At 33.9% G+C, this 17,269-nt stretch overlaps 4 protein-coding genes across 4 annotated transcripts in view; 1 reads left to right on the forward strand and 3 right to left on the reverse strand.

The window, feature by feature from the left end:
* The window catches only part of LOC125057730 (thrombospondin type-1 domain-containing protein 7A-like), a 103,635-nt gene extending 99,411 nt beyond the window's left edge, over nt 1-4,224 (forward strand). Inside the window, exons 26-29 of the mRNA XM_047661588.1 lie at nt 453-607; nt 1,404-1,543; nt 2,268-2,358; nt 3,011-4,224. Coding sequence (XP_047517544.1) covers nt 453-607; nt 1,404-1,543; nt 2,268-2,358; nt 3,011-3,053 — 429 coding nt within the window. The 3' untranslated portion in view covers nt 3,054-4,224. The remainder of the gene's footprint in view (nt 1-452; nt 608-1,403; nt 1,544-2,267; nt 2,359-3,010) is intronic.
* Nucleotides 4,225-4,267: 43 nt separating this feature from the next.
* Nucleotides 4,268-11,313, reverse strand: LOC125058118. Its single transcript, XM_047662158.1, has 9 exons — nt 11,272-11,313; nt 10,791-10,940; nt 10,437-10,505; nt 10,274-10,354; nt 9,615-9,741; nt 8,308-8,494; nt 7,659-7,832; nt 7,477-7,549; nt 4,268-4,559 (listed from the first exon to the last, which is right to left on the reverse strand). Exons 1-9 carry the CDS (start codon nt 11,311-11,313, stop codon nt 4,383-4,385), a joined length of 1,080 nt encoding a protein of 359 aa, XP_047518114.1. The 3' UTR covers nt 4,268-4,382.
* On the reverse strand, nt 4,706-6,961 carry LOC125057633 (NADH-ubiquinone oxidoreductase 75 kDa subunit, mitochondrial-like). Its single transcript, XM_047661405.1, has one exon. The coding sequence runs from the start codon at nt 6,914-6,916 to the stop codon at nt 4,784-4,786; it is 2,133 nt and encodes a 710-aa protein (XP_047517361.1). The 5' UTR covers nt 6,917-6,961; the 3' UTR covers nt 4,706-4,783.
* A 1,213-nt stretch (nt 11,314-12,526) lies between the features above and the next one.
* On the reverse strand, nt 12,527-17,004 carry LOC125058082. The gene is made up of 3 exons (XM_047662118.1): nt 16,685-17,004; nt 13,361-13,561; nt 12,527-12,733 (listed from the first exon to the last, which is right to left on the reverse strand). The coding sequence occupies exons 1-3, from the start codon at nt 16,909-16,911 to the stop codon at nt 12,559-12,561; spliced, it is 603 nt and encodes a 200-aa protein (XP_047518074.1). The 5' UTR covers nt 16,912-17,004; the 3' UTR covers nt 12,527-12,558.
* Between the last annotated feature and the right edge of the window lie 265 nt (nt 17,005-17,269).

Genomic DNA, 17,269 nt, shown 5'->3' on the forward strand with positions numbered 1-17,269 from the left:
GGGAGCGCAAGGGGATAACATGGATTTACTCAAGCGTTGTGGGGACTTATTGGATAGTGAAGGTTCTTGTTATATGTATCAGGAGGCAAATAGGCTAACCTAAACCACTGAAAGGGTATGCTTCACATATTATTTTCTATTTAGCATCTACCATGCGTAGAACCAGCTGCCCACGAAAATATTTCCGAACCAATACCAACAATACCCTTCGACTTAGGGTCCTTCAAGAAAAGGACGGCAACGAACTCGCGGGCCCTCTGTCATTGAGTGTCCATGGGGAGTACGTAATAACGTGCTAACTTACGTGTTAAGTAAGGCCCTATCACTGCTTACATACTTTTTCACTACTATGTCTCCGGCTTACATGACCAGTCACACCATACATTAGGACTTAGCCTAACTAAATCTTTCTACTTTTGTCTTTTCCTTAAAGAAGCTTAATATTCGTATAGGAGGATGAGCTGTGTGAAGTGGAATGTGGGTGCAAAGAAGCGGAGTTAGGCCAGCCGGGACCCTGGGGTTCGTGGGGACCTTGCCGCGGTGGAGCTCGATCACGTACTAGGCAACTACTTGTTCCACCTCGGAGGGCTTGCAGGACGTCATCTAGGTATGTAGAGCTTAATCATTAATAATAATAACCTTTATTTATTTTTCTCACAAAAACTTCGTACATAAACAAGTCTCAGTTATACATTATTATAAATAAATAGTTGTCTTGCTTTTATTTAGGGAAATTGTTTGTTTGTGTGAGACTGATGCCTGCTAAAGGTAAGAGTACCTGTGTTACAAGTCATCAGGCCTCGACAGAAAGTCGTAAAAAGTAGAAAAAAATTTTGAGAGATTAAACAATCATTATTGCATAGGTTGCAACGTTAATAAAATAAAATAAAAATGGGGTATGTGTGAGTGTGTAAGTGTATTTATGGGTGTGAGTGTGTGTCTGTGTTAAGTGTGTGTATGGGTATGTATTATTACTTAATTGTTATGTGTGTGAGTGTGTGTCTGTGTGTTAGTGTGTGTATGGGTATGTATTATTACTTAATTGTTAACCTTAAACTATTATACCTACTATAAATAATATAAATTATTACCTAACATTTAACATAAAATCAATCCATTGAAATTTGGATTTATCTGTGTTAGTAATTGTTTCCTTCGCCTTTATGCCCAGAAGATTCTGTGCAAAGACCAGGTAGTGTTACCGATTCTTCTTATTTAACAAAAGATTACATTTATAAAATACCAATAAGATGATGCACGGGAGTCAAAGCACGGGCTTCGTCCCAACTCTCAATCTTACCCTTACATTCTATGAAACTGACTTTGATTCTACTCTTATAATTGGGTTACGCGTTTTGGTAGAAGGGGTAAAAATATAAAAGCGCCAACCCTATATTCCTCAGATATGTGACGATCGAATGGGCAAACTGCAGTGGTGATGCAGATGAAATCCCCGATTTGCTTGAAATTGAGCCACGCGAAAGCATCCTACGCCGTGCCAACATAATTGAGAAACGCAAAGTCTATCACGATGGATATATAGGTATTTAATATTTCCTTAGACTGTACTAATTGAGAATATTTTCGTCGTATGTTTGTCGTGTCTTGAAAGGTCGGCCACCGTCCTTCTGGCTGCATGAGTAGCCATGAGCGGCGATATTTATTAACGGCAAAATATATTTTTTTATTCAATTTCATACTACAATGTTAAAAGAAGAATCATCTATGATTTACTTCTTAATGTCAAGATAAATAAATATATAGTAAGATCAATAAAGATTTTCAATTGTTTATGCCTTATTGATGGACAAATTCTCTCTCTCGATTGGATATAATGATTAACAAATATCAAACTCAAAATATCTTTCATATATGTGTCTGATCCAGCTTCAACAGTGTATTATATTTTTATCCACCTATCTATAAACATATGCCTTTTGCCCGAAGGGGTAGGCAGAGGATCTCTTGCTACGGTCCTAACTTACTCTCGCTTCATCCACTTTCATGACATTCATGCATGCTCATTGGTTATGAATAGTTTTGACCTGTCCCTTCTCTAGACACATTTATATGTTTATGTATATTATAATTGTATTAACATCATTAATTTATAAAAGAACATAAAATACAGTGCATTTTTTAAATATAAAACTGTACGTTTTCTTAATATTAAAGTAGTATTCAATTGAAGTTACGGTTCATGCCTACAACCATGTTCATGACCACATCTTGAACTACTTCACCTGTTACATAAGTATTTTTTATAGAGGGCAGCACATCTCTGCTATTAGTGGTGTGGACGGCTACTATCATTCTCACACTTTACGGAACTGTCATGACTTACCGCGGACTTCTTAGGTAAGTTCATTTTCTTCTACATTGCCACCACAATCCCAGTAGTCATTTATTTATGAGTATAAACTATACAAATCTTGTATAAATAACATTAAAATATAAGATAATAAAGCTATCCTAATCCTAACACGTTCGATTCATGTTATAAGAATTGTGTTAAAATTTAAAAAGGATTTCCATTTTAACTATTAAAATTTTTTTGGCATTAATTTTAAAATCGGGAGCCCCTTTCTAACATTAACTTACTTAACATTCTTTATTCCTTATAAGTAGTTGCTTATTTTGAATTTTAAATTTCTTTCTGTTTATATTATATATCTATCTAAGTTTAAGTAGCCCTTACCTAAGTACTAAATACTGCCCTGTGATTCTGTAACTCACTTCACGAACTCACACAGCGGTTTTCGCATCGGCGGTCGCTCTCAAATCAGTCGTGAAGCAGTCATTTTATGATTTGGCATTCTGAAAAGGTGGGAGCTTGTACTTTATTGTTTATCAGAATGCCAAATCATAAAATGACTGCTTCACGACTGATTTGAGAGAGACCGCCGATACGAAAACCGCTGTGTGAGTTCGTGAAGTGAGTTACAGAATCGCAGGGCTGTATTATAAAAACTCTTGAAACTAAAGATTTAATTTATGTGCAAATTTTCAGATGTCTACGAAGCCGTGAAATGAAGTCAATCACCAAAGTGTAAGCTAGCGGATATATTATGGCAGATGCTTTTGTGAATTGAGAGAATTGCTGATCTCACTAATTTTATTGTTGACAGTGATAATGAAAATTTCATTTTGTTAATTATTGTTTAAGCTCTAAAATTGTTTTGTTAAAGTTTAGTGTTTGTTATTTTTTGCTAATACCAAAATTGTTCCATGTTAATATGAAATAAAAAATTATGGACCTATAACGTTACCTTGGCGAACCATGATATCGAATAATACAGTAGGAGTAGATTTTCCGTAAGTTTTCAAAAGTTTTAAAATCTGCAAACAGTCTGTCCGCGAGAGTGCTTCCATGTTTTTAAAATGTTTATGAAAACACATTAGAACGATTTGCTTAATTAGCAAATTCAGCCGCATTTGTTCGGGCCTTTCGGATTGACAATATAACTAGCTGTTGCTAGTTGTAGGTTAGTATTGGTCAAAATTAATCGAATTATGGAACCAAATCTTGAATGTTTACATGGATGAATAGTAAATTGAAGGATAGACTTTCCCATTTAATTTGACCACAGAACTAGTTTTGATTTATGTTGCATTTTAATACCTATTAATATGAGACTAAGGGCTATGTAGTGAATAGCGACCAATAAGACGTGACACATCATCTCACATATCAGTGTTTTAATACTCGTCTTAAATCATGTACTTAGTAGATTGATATCCCGATGCTTACAGAGTTTCACGAGCTTTGTCGCACAAATTGTACTTGATAGTTTTAAGCCCTATAATAATCGTAATATTTTGAGGACGTACTCTGTATAACTTTTTTGTAGATTTTGCATAAGAATATGTATTGTGTATGAGTATTATGACGTGAATGTGTTTTTCAACTTCCTTCAATATCATTTCGGTTCTATTTATATTTTGTTGTAACTATAAGATTTTTTTATTACGGGTATAACTTTCACCTACTTCTTGTTCCTTCATGACAATATAGATAATTTGAAATACTCCTATTTATATAACTATTGATTAGTTACAGTCACTGTTAATGCTTCTTCTATCCTTTCACGTTTCATCTATATTTCGCCCTTCACTTGTAACCATAAATTAACATTATATTGATGTGAAACATGTTAGATAAGGGATCGTGTTAGACAATACAATATTTGATATTTAATAAAAATTTGATTGTGTTTTTGTAAAGGGGCTTTTATTTTCTTCTCCTCTGAATTTTATATTACTTAATTATAATATAATAATAATGACATAACCTTTATATTCCGATTGATCTATGATCTTTAATATATTTTCACTACAGTGTCTCTTGGCAAAGAGAGATATAGATATGAATAAAAACATTTCTACGCGTCCTTATAATTAATCTGCATTTGTAGACGTTTAAGTACGTCTTTTTTATAATGCAACTCAGCCAGACCATTCCGAACAATGTCGTTGATCCTTGCTGCTCTCAGTTGTCGCCTATATTCTTTAACTTCCTTCTCAGCAACGATTAGGTTGTCCATGTTAGATAACATAACCTGCACATAAATGGAAAAAAATACTATTTTATAATTCAAATGTAAATATAAAACCAGTTCTATTTTTGTACCTATTGAATAAAAATAATTTTAAGCACAAACAGTAAGTTGTTTGCTAATGAAACTAAAAGTTAGATTAGGAACTTTTTAATAAAATATCTCTAAATTACTAAAATTAATAAATAATATGTTAACATAGAAATGAAGGATATAAGAATGCTATATTAAATAACTGCATATTTAGATTGTTTATGGTCTTTCGCAGCTTTTTCGGCTCGTCTCATTGTATTAGAATTACAAGTATAAACATTTGAACAGTAATAGTCCGATAGTTCCTTCATAGGAACGTTTAAATTACAGCCTCCTCCTGAACCTGGTTTAATAAGATATGGAATTAATTCGCCAAATGGCTTGTGCTGGTAATTTTCAAAATTCACAAAATTTGGACTAATTTGTGCCAATCTACAGCACAATGTATCGGAATCACTGTAAAATAAGCTTATCCCCGAATATTCTGCTAACGCCCGTATTATTTTCCAATCATATCGTGCTTTACCAGGCGGCGTTATAGCAGGTAATGCAAATTGACTACGGCATTCCATATTTAAAAACACACCTCCAGACTCAGTGTAAGCACAGCCTGGTAAAACTATATTTGCACATTCTGAACCCTTATCTCCTTGAAAGCCTATGTAAATTACTGCTATATCATTCGAGGGTTGACATTTGTAAAATATGTCGTCGGCTCCCAAGGAAATGATTAAATTTGGGCAAATTGCTCGAATGGCACTTAGAGCTCCTGGTTTCCAACCAGCTTCCAAAGCCCCAGCAAAACTTGCCTCGCGAGTTAAAATATTTACAATCCCCCATTCTGGATCAACTTTAAAAGCACTCGCAATATTATAAATAGCACCCATTATTTGGCCTCCACTTGGTGTATCCAATTGATCTATTCCTACGAATATAAGGGGGTTTTTGGCACCCTTGAAGTAGTCATTAGGCCCTGATAATGCACTTAAATCATGGCCAACATAATTAACGTGATAATTAAACTCACACTCGGGACCAACTACATAGATATCGCACTCATTATGGGTATATGCCAGTCGTATCCACGCATTCAATATTGGTGCTTCAAAGCGTGGATTAGTACCAACTAAAAGAATTTTATCCGCTTTTGCTATTTCACTCATTTTAATATTCAATGAATAACTGGTCCTTAGATCTATATTTCCACAGGTATGTGTAAGGTTTCTTTCAATAAAAGTATTATCACAACCCAAAATATTAAAGAAATCTTTTGCAGCTACCAATGTTTCTACGTTGCAATAAGGTCCCGCTACCGCTATCATTTTACCAGGACTTACGTTTTTTATTGTGGTGGCTACCATTCTCAATGCACAGTCCCATTCAACGGGTACTAAACGGCTTTCACTGCGACACATTGGTGAAACTAATCTCTGCATTTCTAAGGAATCAATGGACCATCTGCCCTTATCGGATAACCATTCTTGATTTATTTCGTCATTTTCTCGTGGTAGAACTCTAACAACTCTATTGAATCTGTGATCCAATACTATGTTAGTTCCTGTCGCATCTGTGACATCAATAGAATTAGTTTTTCGTATCTCCCAGGGTCTGGCTTTGAACATATACGGGATAGCTGTCAGTGATCCAACAGGACACAGATCTATTATATTCCCAGATAGTTCAGAAAGAAACATTTTATCTACGTACGTCCCTACTAGCATTTCGCCACCACGTCCCGAAGTTCCTAAGACATCCATGCCACAAATCTGTGATGCGAATCTGATACAACGCGTACAGTGAATACATCGAGTCATCTCTGTGCGGATAAGAGGACCTAAATTCTTATCCTCTACAGCGCGTTTTCCTAGAAAATGAATATCAGTAAACCTGGTACGATCATTGCCAAATTTCATTGTTAGGTCTTGTAAATCGCACTCCCCGCCTTGATCGCATATTGGACAATCCAGTGGATGGTCAACTAAAATAAACTCTAGCACAGCTTCTTGGGCTGTTAAAGTTTTCTTTGTATTTGTCCAAACTTTAATGTTTTTATATACCGGGAGAGCACAAGCTATTTGTGGTTTCATCATACCTTCTACTTCAATTAAACACATTCGACAGTTTCCAGCGATTGTGAGTCGTTCATGATAACAGAAACACGGTATAGATACTCCCTCTCTTCGTAAAGCTTGCATTACTGTGAAATACTTTGGGACACATATTTCTTTCCCATTTATAAAAATAGGAACATCCCCGGATTTACTTCTTTTTTGAGATTTCAATACTTTAGTGTAGCGAGTTAAAATTTTATTTAGGTTTCTCAACATATTTATCGATTGCAATAAAAATTATTAAAATCTTTTATATGTCATATTTAGACAAACGTGTGACATTTGTTGGGTGGGTCCTTTGTTAAAAAAGGTTTATGTGCCTCCCCAAGCTCACCCTTTATTTTAGTTCCCAAAGGAACAACGATTGCCACGGATTGGAAGGTACACAAAGCACATTAACTTTGAGCCTAGAATTCTTCACAAAAGCCATCTGTCGTTAGGGCTACGTGGGTTACCTAATACTTGTTCTCAATTAAAGGATAATTCTGTTCGTGTGGGGAGTCCTCATATCGCTCAATTAGACAATGCGATTCGTGCAACCCTGACATTATACATTATAACCAACTACAACATAATATTATTGTCACGTAAATTTACAACACGGAATAGCGAGATATTAAAATAACTAACCACTTTTTATTTTTTTAATTAAAATTCAATTCGTCCGCGCGATTTTATCAATAAATCTAATCTTTCCTTTATTGCAAGTTTTGACATATATTAAATTGTATTTATTGTTATTGATATATTTTTATTTAACAAAATTTAAAAATTACCTTGTGTATCGATGAAACGAGCTGCTCCAAAGTTTCCTTAAATTGAATAAATGTCTCAATAGCCCTTTGATTTCTGTAAGAAAAATACTACATGACGTTTGATCGGACGAGACATCATAGTTAATAATAATAATCCCAGAATTCCAAGTAAAAACAAAAATAAAACTACTCTACAAACTCACTTGTGGTCGTGAAGACAGTCTGTAAAAGCATAGTCAAGTGTCAGTCTGACAGAACGAGCCGCTCTCGGGGCTGCTCGAGCACAAAGGACGCGTCGCGCCCCACGCTCCTGACATCGCGCCTGAATTAGCAAACTACATGCGTCTGCGCACGAAGATGTGCGCTCCCAACCACTTCTGTAATCAGAAACTTTGAACTTAGAATTTTTTTTAATTAATTCTATAAACAGGAACAAAATAATAATTTGATTATAACACGAACTATTGACCGATACCTTAATTTTCGCTTAGCAATTGTCTAATTTTCAATATTTAGCTAACTCAAATTGCACAGAAAACACAATTTAAATTAAAAATTGTGGTGTAACTGTCGTAGCCAAAGGTTATATTCAGAAACGTCACGAACTATGACTGTCGTATTATAAAATTTAATTCGTTTTTGACATACCGGAGACACACTTAGCGCAAAGCCTCATTTATGAATGTAACACTAATAGTGCTAAGGACTCTTCTTGATAAATTATGTTCAACGGCCAAAAATATTAATTATTCATTTTATATCTCTGCATTATTTTGGTGTTACCGGGGAAGATCGCTCATATAACCCTTTTCAACTGAAGCACAAAGGATACGTAAATCGATGTAACTATACCTTCCTATAGAAGCCAGTTTCCAAGCTCGCAAAGCCGCCTCCACAAGGCGTATCGCGTTTTGTCCATACTCAGAGGCAGCGCGTAACCGCATACTTACTGATGCCAGCGCGTTACGCAATTCTTGGGACCGCTGCAAAGCGCTTTCTAAGTATAAACCAGGACGTGATTTTTTAAACCATAGCGAGTCTGAAAAGTAGGAATTCTGTGATGTAACATTATACTGTTGCCAGTTTATGATCTGAGAAGGTTATATTAATACTAGCTGACCGGGCAAACGTCGTTTTGAGGGGTTGATCGTAGAGGGGTGAAAGTTAGGGGTTGTATGTATTTTTCAAAAAAAATATTTAGGGGTGGACTACCCTTAACATTTAGGGGGATGAAAAATAGATGTTGTTCGATTCTCAGACATACCAAATATGCACACAAAATTTCATGAGAATCGGTAGAGCCGTTTCGGAGGAGTTTCACCACAAACACCGCGACACGAGAATTTTATATATTAGATTAAGGATGAGAATACCTATTAATTTATTTCCTTGTTTTATATTCTTACAACTACTTAAAACTACATCAGAAAATTTATGAATACAAAATTAAAACTGAGGACATAAAAACAAGAAAAAATAAAACGTAAAACTTTTTATAACTTATTATAAACAAGGCGAGGACATACTGCCAGTGTTTAATGTACACTGCCACAGGTACCAAACTTTTTAAATTTATTTTTATTATTACTATGTAGGTAAATAAATTTGTTATTTGATTGTTATGTTTAGGTTCTGTTTAAATAAATAACCTATTTTATCAATTATAAATATATTTAAAAAAAAGTAGTTTAATGTTGGATCGAGAGTGAGAAAGCAAGCAACTGGCGGGAAGCGCCACAGAACAGAGAGCGGTGTCAAACAAGAAATAAACGTCGAAAAGAGTGTTAATTTGATTTCTATTGACTGTGATAACGCGCTACTGATTTTTAATACATTGATAATATTATAATGACAATCCTACAATGAACAATATACGAATTCGCTGATCGTGATTACTGTTGAAAAATATTATGCCCACAATGTAAAAAAATCGAATTTTTATACATTAAAGAAGTTGGAATAATTTACACGAGAATACGACTAGCTTACAAAATGACGCACTTTTCTAAAGACTAAAAATGCTTACAAACAGTAGGTTCCAAACATGAAAAAAAGTATAGATTTTACTTATTCTACACAAACTGACAGGTAACGAATATCTATACAGTTAACTATATCTTAAAATTTAAATGTATGTAAAATATCATATAAGTTCAAACCTAGTAACATTTGAAGATTTGTGTATAAAGTTTTCAAACGCAAGAGCTGCGTGTGTAACAATTGGCTCTCACGTTCCAAATCCTTTTCTCGTATTCGTAAATATTTTGATTCTAAGTAGCGCATTTCCTGTAAACAACATTTTCACCATTATCTAAATATCGAACAGTTTAAAGAGAATTTAAGAAATCGCTCGTTTACTTTTACTTTTATATACGTACGCACTTATAGTGCATATATAGATAGGAAATAAAGAGGAATTCGTTCACTAATTGCTATTGTATATACCCGGAGTATCATGGGCTGTATTTATTTCTAAATTCCAAAATAATGAAACAAAATATACAGCTGTACAAAGCCAAAGAAATAAAGGAAAAATTCAACAATCTTATGAAAAGACTCCAAGCCTGTCGATTCTGTAACTCACTTTTATTGATTCACTGATTTGAGCGCGACCGCCGCTGTGAAAACCGCTGTTTGAGTTCGAAAAGTGAGTTACAGAATCGCAAGGCTGAGCAAAAATATTAAGCTTTTAATAATAGACAAAATTAATTTCTTTACTACTAACTTTGAATTATTTATGTCACCTTGACCCGAATACAATTGAATTTTTAATACAGTATAAAATTTATTACAGATTTGAGAATGCGAAAACACTTACTTTTCTGTTGACGTTAGCCACGAAATCTTCGTTCTCAGCAGCTAACATTGGCCGTTTGTATAAATCCAGGGCTACGAACATCTACAAAGTATATATAGATACATATTATTGTATATAATACATCTTTTTATTTATGAAAGTAATCAAATTATAATAGTTCCACCTGATGTATCGTCTTTGCATATTTAGCGTCAGTGACTTCAGAAGGAACACCATCAAATTCAGCAATTTCCTGAAACAATAATATAATATGTCCTGCATCTATATCTTGGCATCATTGCAAAACTACAAAAATTTATGGGCCATAGATCTCAGTACATTTTACAATTTTCTTAAAGATGTTTTGTTATACCTGTCACATGTTTACTTTAAGTCTTAAACAAGTCAATTTCCTCACAGTTTTCAAGTGTCAATATGGATAGAAATAAATATCTTATTTTAAATTACGACACTATCTTCTTTTTATTACATTTGTATGATTATTATTAGTCTTAGTATTTTAGTAATGTATAATCACAATTTGAATACTCCGTAATTCGGCTGAGATGACAGCCAATCTCTGAACAGGGCGGGACCCCTCACACGACGATATTTCTTCATCAAATCTCACCAGCGCAGCCAACACAGTTTCATCCTTACTATATGATATTTGAAATGAACTTTTTGACTGAAATAAATTAACAATAACCTAATTATATTTTTAATTGTTCGAGTTCATCTCTTACATTTTTAGGAATCCAATATTTTTTCTAGCTCTTCGTTGTACATACAATTTTATTATTGCTACAAAATTCAAGCTGTGGGCATCTGATAATTGCGGTGTGGACCATATAATAAAATAAAAGGATACATAATCGTTCAGATTGTTCTTATATAGGTATTCTATCCAAAAAAGTAAAATTTTACTTATGAAATACTTATTATTACATTTTTCATCGAATTCGAATCATTTTGAACGAAGAAATAATGAATGGCTAAATTTAAAACATTTCTTTTACCTTTGGAGTTTCAGTTCCTTGGACACTAGCAGCGCACCCCATAACAGTTTATTCTTAATTCATATATAATGGAATCTTAATAAGTTATCATCTCGTACAACAGCAGTTTTAACGTACAACCTCCTTGCGTTATAGTAGTGAGCTAACTATCACTGCTTTCGTTTCATGCAATTAAACGGAAAATATGCCAAGGTTGCTACGATGTATGATTCAGGGCCCTTCGTCAGCTTTTGTTAAGGAATTAGGATTTAGCACGGGGTGGTACCAATATAAAGATTAACCGTTTTAGCACAATATATAACGGAATATATTTCGAACCGCCTTATCTCTAGAATTTCTAGAACTTGCCCCGCTGAACTCTAATTTACTACTAATCTACTCTGATTTCTAATAAAGAAATCACGATTTTTTTTTTTTTTGCTTTTTTTATAGTGCTGTGTGGGTTGGTGTTTTAAAATTACTAATTTGAATTCTACGAAATCCGTATTTATTGTATTGTTTTTAATAGGTAATTTATTCTAATACATGTCATGAATGTCTAGCAGAAAGTGGACCAAACGAGTTACCCAATAGAAAGGACCACCAGGGAAGAGGCGGGAGGGGAGACCCTTAGACCGCTGGGAAGATGATCTGAAAAGATCAGCTGGCAAAAACTGGCATTCCATAGCAAAGGACCGACAAAAATGGGCATCTTTGGAGGAGGCCTTTACCCAAACCTGTTAATTCATAAATAAATTATATATATTATACTAGCAGACCGGCTAAGCGTTGCTGTGTTTTTTGTTATATTACATAGTAGCAAACTATTCAAGGGAAACGGTAGGAGAACACCAGTCATGGGGACCACCATGCTTTTTTGATGGTAATGCCAGTAAATTGTAGCTTATGTGAAACGTTGGTATTTTCAACACAGCGCCATCTGTTAGAATTGTGACTATCAAATAATAAACAAATATTTTGTAATAAAATAATATTGCGGGCATAAATTGATGTAAGCTATCCTATCTTTTCAGTTGGATCAAACTACACACGGTGTGCAAATTTGATTGATATCGGTTCGGTAGTTTAGGAGTCCATCTCGGACAAACAACGTTACACGTAATTTATATATATTAAGATTACTAACAAAATCAATATTTTTGGTAATATTTGCTATATTACAGTCACTACCAACTATTGTAAAACAGGAAATAAAAAGGCTTATTATTACAAATTTAAATTGAATATATTATTAGTAAAAATTTAAGGACAATTTAAAAAACTAAGACGAAAACAAGAACATTTAAATTAAAAATTATTCTGAAGGCTTGCTTCTGCTTCATGGAAAGATTTTTGCAGCACCTCTAGATAATTTTTCTTAGATGCAGAAATCAATTTTTCTCTAACTAGCTTCATTCCTTTGTCCAAATCTTCATCTAATTGGCTTATTTGTGATGATTGTTCTTTTTCTATATCATCACACCTATAATTAAAAATTATTATGAAAATCCACCCAAATAAGTGGCAAGCCAGTATTTTCTTCGTCCCTAATAACATAAAATTTAATTTATAAACAAAATTATTTCGACTTTGAATTCCGATAACTTTTACACTGATATCGGACTGTGATAAATCAAAACGCAACTGTTGCTTTACGATAAAGGATAATATATTATGTTTTTACACGAAAAATTTAAAATACCTAGTCCTGGAGATTAACGTATACAGACAGTTAAAAAATCAAAAGTTTTTATTCACACTTCAATATTGTTTGAATATTTATAAATACTAGCTGTCCCGGCAAATGTTTGTTTTGCCATGTGTATTATTTCTAGGAAACATTTTTTTAGTTCAATAAAAATATGTAACTATCTACAATAATACAAAATAGGGGTTGATCGTATAGGGGTGACAAATAGGGGTTGTATGTTGTATCACAAAAAAATGTCTAAAAAATAAAATCATTTTTGGGGCGAACACCGCTAATAAATTTCATAAGAATCGGTCGAGCTGTTTCGGAGGCGGGAGGAGTATGGGAACGAACATTGTGACCATTTATTTCATATTACTATGGGTTTTTATGTATAAAATAAAGGTACAGATACTTTACGTCTTTATAAACGTTTGTTCCAAATCCTTTAAATTGCTAATGCTTAGTTTTATAGCCGATGTCGTTTGATATAGGCATTTTATAGAAGCAGTTGTAACCTCTTCCAACTCTGTCGTATTGTTCTTTAGAACAGAGAAATCTTCTTCCAAACTACGTGAAATGTCGGTTAGGTTCTTTTTAAAATTATCATTAATTTTTTTCCTGAAAGTAGATTATAATATATGAGATATCTGCGTGCCTGCGCTGCTATATTGTACAAATGAGAAATAAATAAATGCAGACATCTAATTAGTTTTTTAAATTAAATTTTAAAAATAAAACAGCGAAATGCATACAAATGGGACATTTCACGTGAAGCGGACAGGGAAAAAAAAGTGAGGTTCTGAAAATCGACCACATTCGGCCCATTTGTACTTCTAGTAGGTATGAATATGTACGCAATTTTTTTTTTTGTATAGTGTATATTTACCAAGTTATAGGTTTCAAAAGAATTGTCGTTGATTGGTACTACAATTTTTCGAAAGTAATTTTTCGAATATAACAAATCTACTATAAAATATTTTACATAGCGATACATATTAAAAATATACTGTTCTTTTTGACAGTAAAAAAAAATTAAAAAAAAATTAATGGCCAAAACCGGAAGTAAACTTTTCAAACCAGAATTACAGTCACTTCAACCAATTTTTTTTTATTTTTTTTTCTTTCAAAATATGGCTTAAATGATAATGAAAGTACACTAGAAAATTTAAAATGGGATCTCTATTAGTTTAGGAGATACGTTGAATAATATACACCCGCGTCGCAAGGGGCGCCATATGTAGCGCTTGCAAGGTTGAGCAGTTTGCGCGATATTGCAACTTTATTAATATTTTATATCGTTTTAGCGTATATTTAACCTCATTTAATGATATGAAATAAGTTTTATTAATATAATATAATATAAATATAACTACATAATACAAATATAAGTTAATAATAATAATAAAGAAAAAACGTTTTTGGAGCAGTAGAAAAGTTTTATTATTTGCGAAACGTGACTAATAGCGCCATCTGTTAGTAACGTGTGGTACTTTTTTGTCTCAGATAGAGTCAAACGGTCAAACCTATCTAGAAGAAAGAGATAGAAATATGACGCCTAGCGGTTTCGTAACTTAAACTTTACTGTCGCCGCACACGGGCCACACGCCACAGCCACAAACGCCGCCACGAGAAGCTAGAAGCGGCTACAAAGGTAGCTGAAGCGCGCGACAGCCACTTGTGGCCGGTGGTCGACACTTGCGGTCGGTGGCTGCTACTTTTTTTAACCCTTGCCTGCAGTATCATAATGGACTCTGACGAAGAAGGTTTAATTGCGCTACTTTTGATATAAAGACGTCGTCGTAGAAGACGAAACCATAGTTATTGGATACACAGAAAGACATTAAATATCCCGTCACCACGACAGGTCGGTAATCGACAACCGTTGAACTATACATGATGAAGCATTTGGCCTCAGTGAAAATATGATGAGGCCATATTCTGGAAAATATTTGGACTTAGACAAAAAAGTTTTCAATTATAGGTTAAGCCCTGCCAGACGTTGCACTGAGTGTACCTTCGGCGTACTAGCAAACAAATGGAGAATATTACATCGCCTATTAAACACTTCTGTTCATTTCTCAGAAGACATTGTGAAATCTTGTTGCATTTTGCAAAAGGGATAGTTTCAATTTTCGTCACACTTTGAAAATAGTGGGACTCGAAAATATACAAAATACAGGCTGGCCAGTAACACGAGATTTCTTCCCAGGCCTTCACTTTTTCTCCTCTATTACTAAAACTATCACTTTTTGAATCCCAAATCGCAGGACGGGATTGTATCTCTGATATAAATAATTCTATATCCATATTTATCTACCTATATGAAACACAGACTACGTGCGTGCGTTACCGTCGACTTCAGGTTAACTGAGGTAAGGGAGAGAGGGGCGCGGAATCGCGCGAGTGGCGTGTGGCGGCTTTTTGTGTCGGCGTTTAGTGGCCGGTGCGAGCCACAAGAAGCAAGCTGCGACGATTTGTAGCGTGTGGCCGCCACCGGCGCCAACCGTGTGCGGCGAGTCCATAAAATGTATGAAAATTACAGGAAATATGCCAGTGGCGGCGTTTTGTGGTTGTGGCCGGTGGCCCATGTGCGGGGACCCTTAGTGTTGCTTTAACCGCTCAGCGACTTGTGCACGTTTTAATCTGTGACAGTTGAAATTATTAATGGCGCCGTACGGTGATCGATGTTTTAAGTTTTAACCCATTTCACTTGGTACTTCATCGAAAATTTAAAAATTTAAGGAAAATATCTAAAAAAATATCTGCTCCAAAAACGTTTTTTCTTTATAATATATTATTAACTTATATTTGTATTATGTAGTTATATTTATATTATATTATATTAATAAAACTTATTTCATATCATTAAATGAGGTTAAATATACGCTAAAACGATATAAAATATTAATAAAGTTGCAATATCGCGCAAACTGCTCAACCTTGCAAGCGCTACATATGGCGCCCCTTGCGACGCGGGTGTATATTATTCAACGTATCTCCTAAACTAATAGAGATCCCATTTTAAATTTTCTAGTGTACTTTCATTATCATTTAAGCCATATTTTGAAAGAAAAAAAAATAAAAAAAAATTGGTTGAAGTGACTGTAATTCTGGTTTGAAAAGTTTACTTCCGGTTTTGGCCATTAATTTTTTTTTAATTTTTTAATTTTTTTTTACTGTCAAAAAGAACAGTATATTTTTAATATGTATCGCTATGTAAAATATTTTATAGTAGATTTGTTATATTCGAAAAATTACTTTCGAAAAATTGTAGTACCAATCAACGACAATTCTTTTGAAACCTATAACTTGGTAAATATTCACTATACAGAAAAAAAAATTTGCGTACATATTCATACCTACTAGAAGTACAAATGGGCCGAATGTGGTCGATTTTCAGAACCTCACTTTTTTTTCCCTGTCCGCTTCACGTGAAATGTCCCAAATATGTATGGTCTTTGGATTTTTTTGGGTTTACTTGGTAATTAACCAATGGCTGGACGGCCCGGAGGCCCCAGAGGCTAAGGTGAAGAAGTATTTTAAACCTTAGCTTCGTTAATTTATAGCCGCCAAAATAACTTCGTTGACTTCAGTGTACGTCATCGTAGTAATTCGTAGGTGCAGATTGTAGGTGTGGCTACAATATGTCGCAGTAATAGTAATAACAGACGAATTGTTTTATTATGTTGGATCTTATACCGAGTCTGATCAATCCAGAACTTTAAAATAAGGAAAAATTACCTTGAAACTAACTGTTGATTCATATTATTCAATACTTTCTGTTTAAATACGCCGCAAATTTCTGTGTCTTCATTATTTGTATCATCGTCAATTTCGGTAACCAATTTTCGCCGTTTTTGTGGTTTTTTATTTTTTTCCTTTTCGGATTCTTCCGATTTGAACTTCATAAATTCTTTAATTGCTTCTGATACAAAATTACTTTTAGATTCCTTTGTCACGGAAGCCATAATTTATGTTAATAATTAACACAAAGGATCAAGAAACTTTTGCTCCTGAAAACTGAAATTGGCGGGAACCGACAAAATTTAGTATGAGTGCTATTTTTATGGTTGGTAAAATGAAATATGAATGCTACTACTAAGCACAGACTAATAATAATTGTAATGTATTAAAAGAAATAGGATATTTTTATTCTTTGTCAGAAAGTGGGACATAAAGTTGGAAACATCATTAAATTTTCTTTTTTTTCAGATTTTAAAGGCATCAGGACATTAAACAAGAAGAACTAAAGCAAAGAAGTGACTTTTAGCTTTTTATCGGGTAAAAAGTTAATTTTGATATCCTTTAATGTCTATGGTTACAATA

Source organism: Pieris napi, chromosome 17 (genome assembly GCF_905475465.1).
Source record: "Pieris napi chromosome 17, ilPieNapi1.2, whole genome shotgun sequence".
In the NCBI taxonomy this organism is placed as follows: Eukaryota; Metazoa; Arthropoda; class Insecta; order Lepidoptera; family Pieridae; genus Pieris; species Pieris napi.

What these genes read in the sequence shown, in the direction of transcription:
- LOC125057633 (XM_047661405.1), bottom strand. Translation starts at nt 6,916, where the DNA reads ATGTTGAGAAACCTAAATAAAATTTTAACTCGCTACACTAAAGTATTG.
- LOC125058118 (XM_047662158.1), bottom strand. Translation starts at nt 11,313, where the DNA reads ATGGGGTGCGCTGCTAGTGTCCAAGGAACTGAAACTCCAAAG. An exon ending in AAGGAACTGAAACTCCAAAG is followed by an intron (nt 10,941 to 11,271) that starts GTAAAAGAAATG and finishes AATTTATTTCAG; the next exon opens with TCAAAAAGTTCATTTCAAAT. An exon ending in AAATCTTCAAATGTTACTAG is followed by an intron (nt 8,495 to 9,614) that starts GTTTGAACTTAT and finishes CCTACTTTTCAG; the next exon opens with ACTCGCTATGGTTTAAAAAA.
- LOC125058082 (XM_047662118.1), bottom strand. Translation starts at nt 16,911, where the DNA reads ATGGCTTCCGTGACAAAGGAATCTAAAAGTAATTTTGTATCAGAAGCA. An exon ending in AATCAACAGTTAGTTTCAAG is followed by an intron (nt 13,562 to 16,684) that starts GTAATTTTTCCT and finishes ATCTACTTTCAG; the next exon opens with GAAAAAAATTAATGATAATT. An exon ending in GAACAAACGTTTATAAAGAC is followed by an intron (nt 12,734 to 13,360) that starts GTAAAGTATCTG and finishes TTTTAATTATAG; the next exon opens with GTGTGATGATATAGAAAAAG.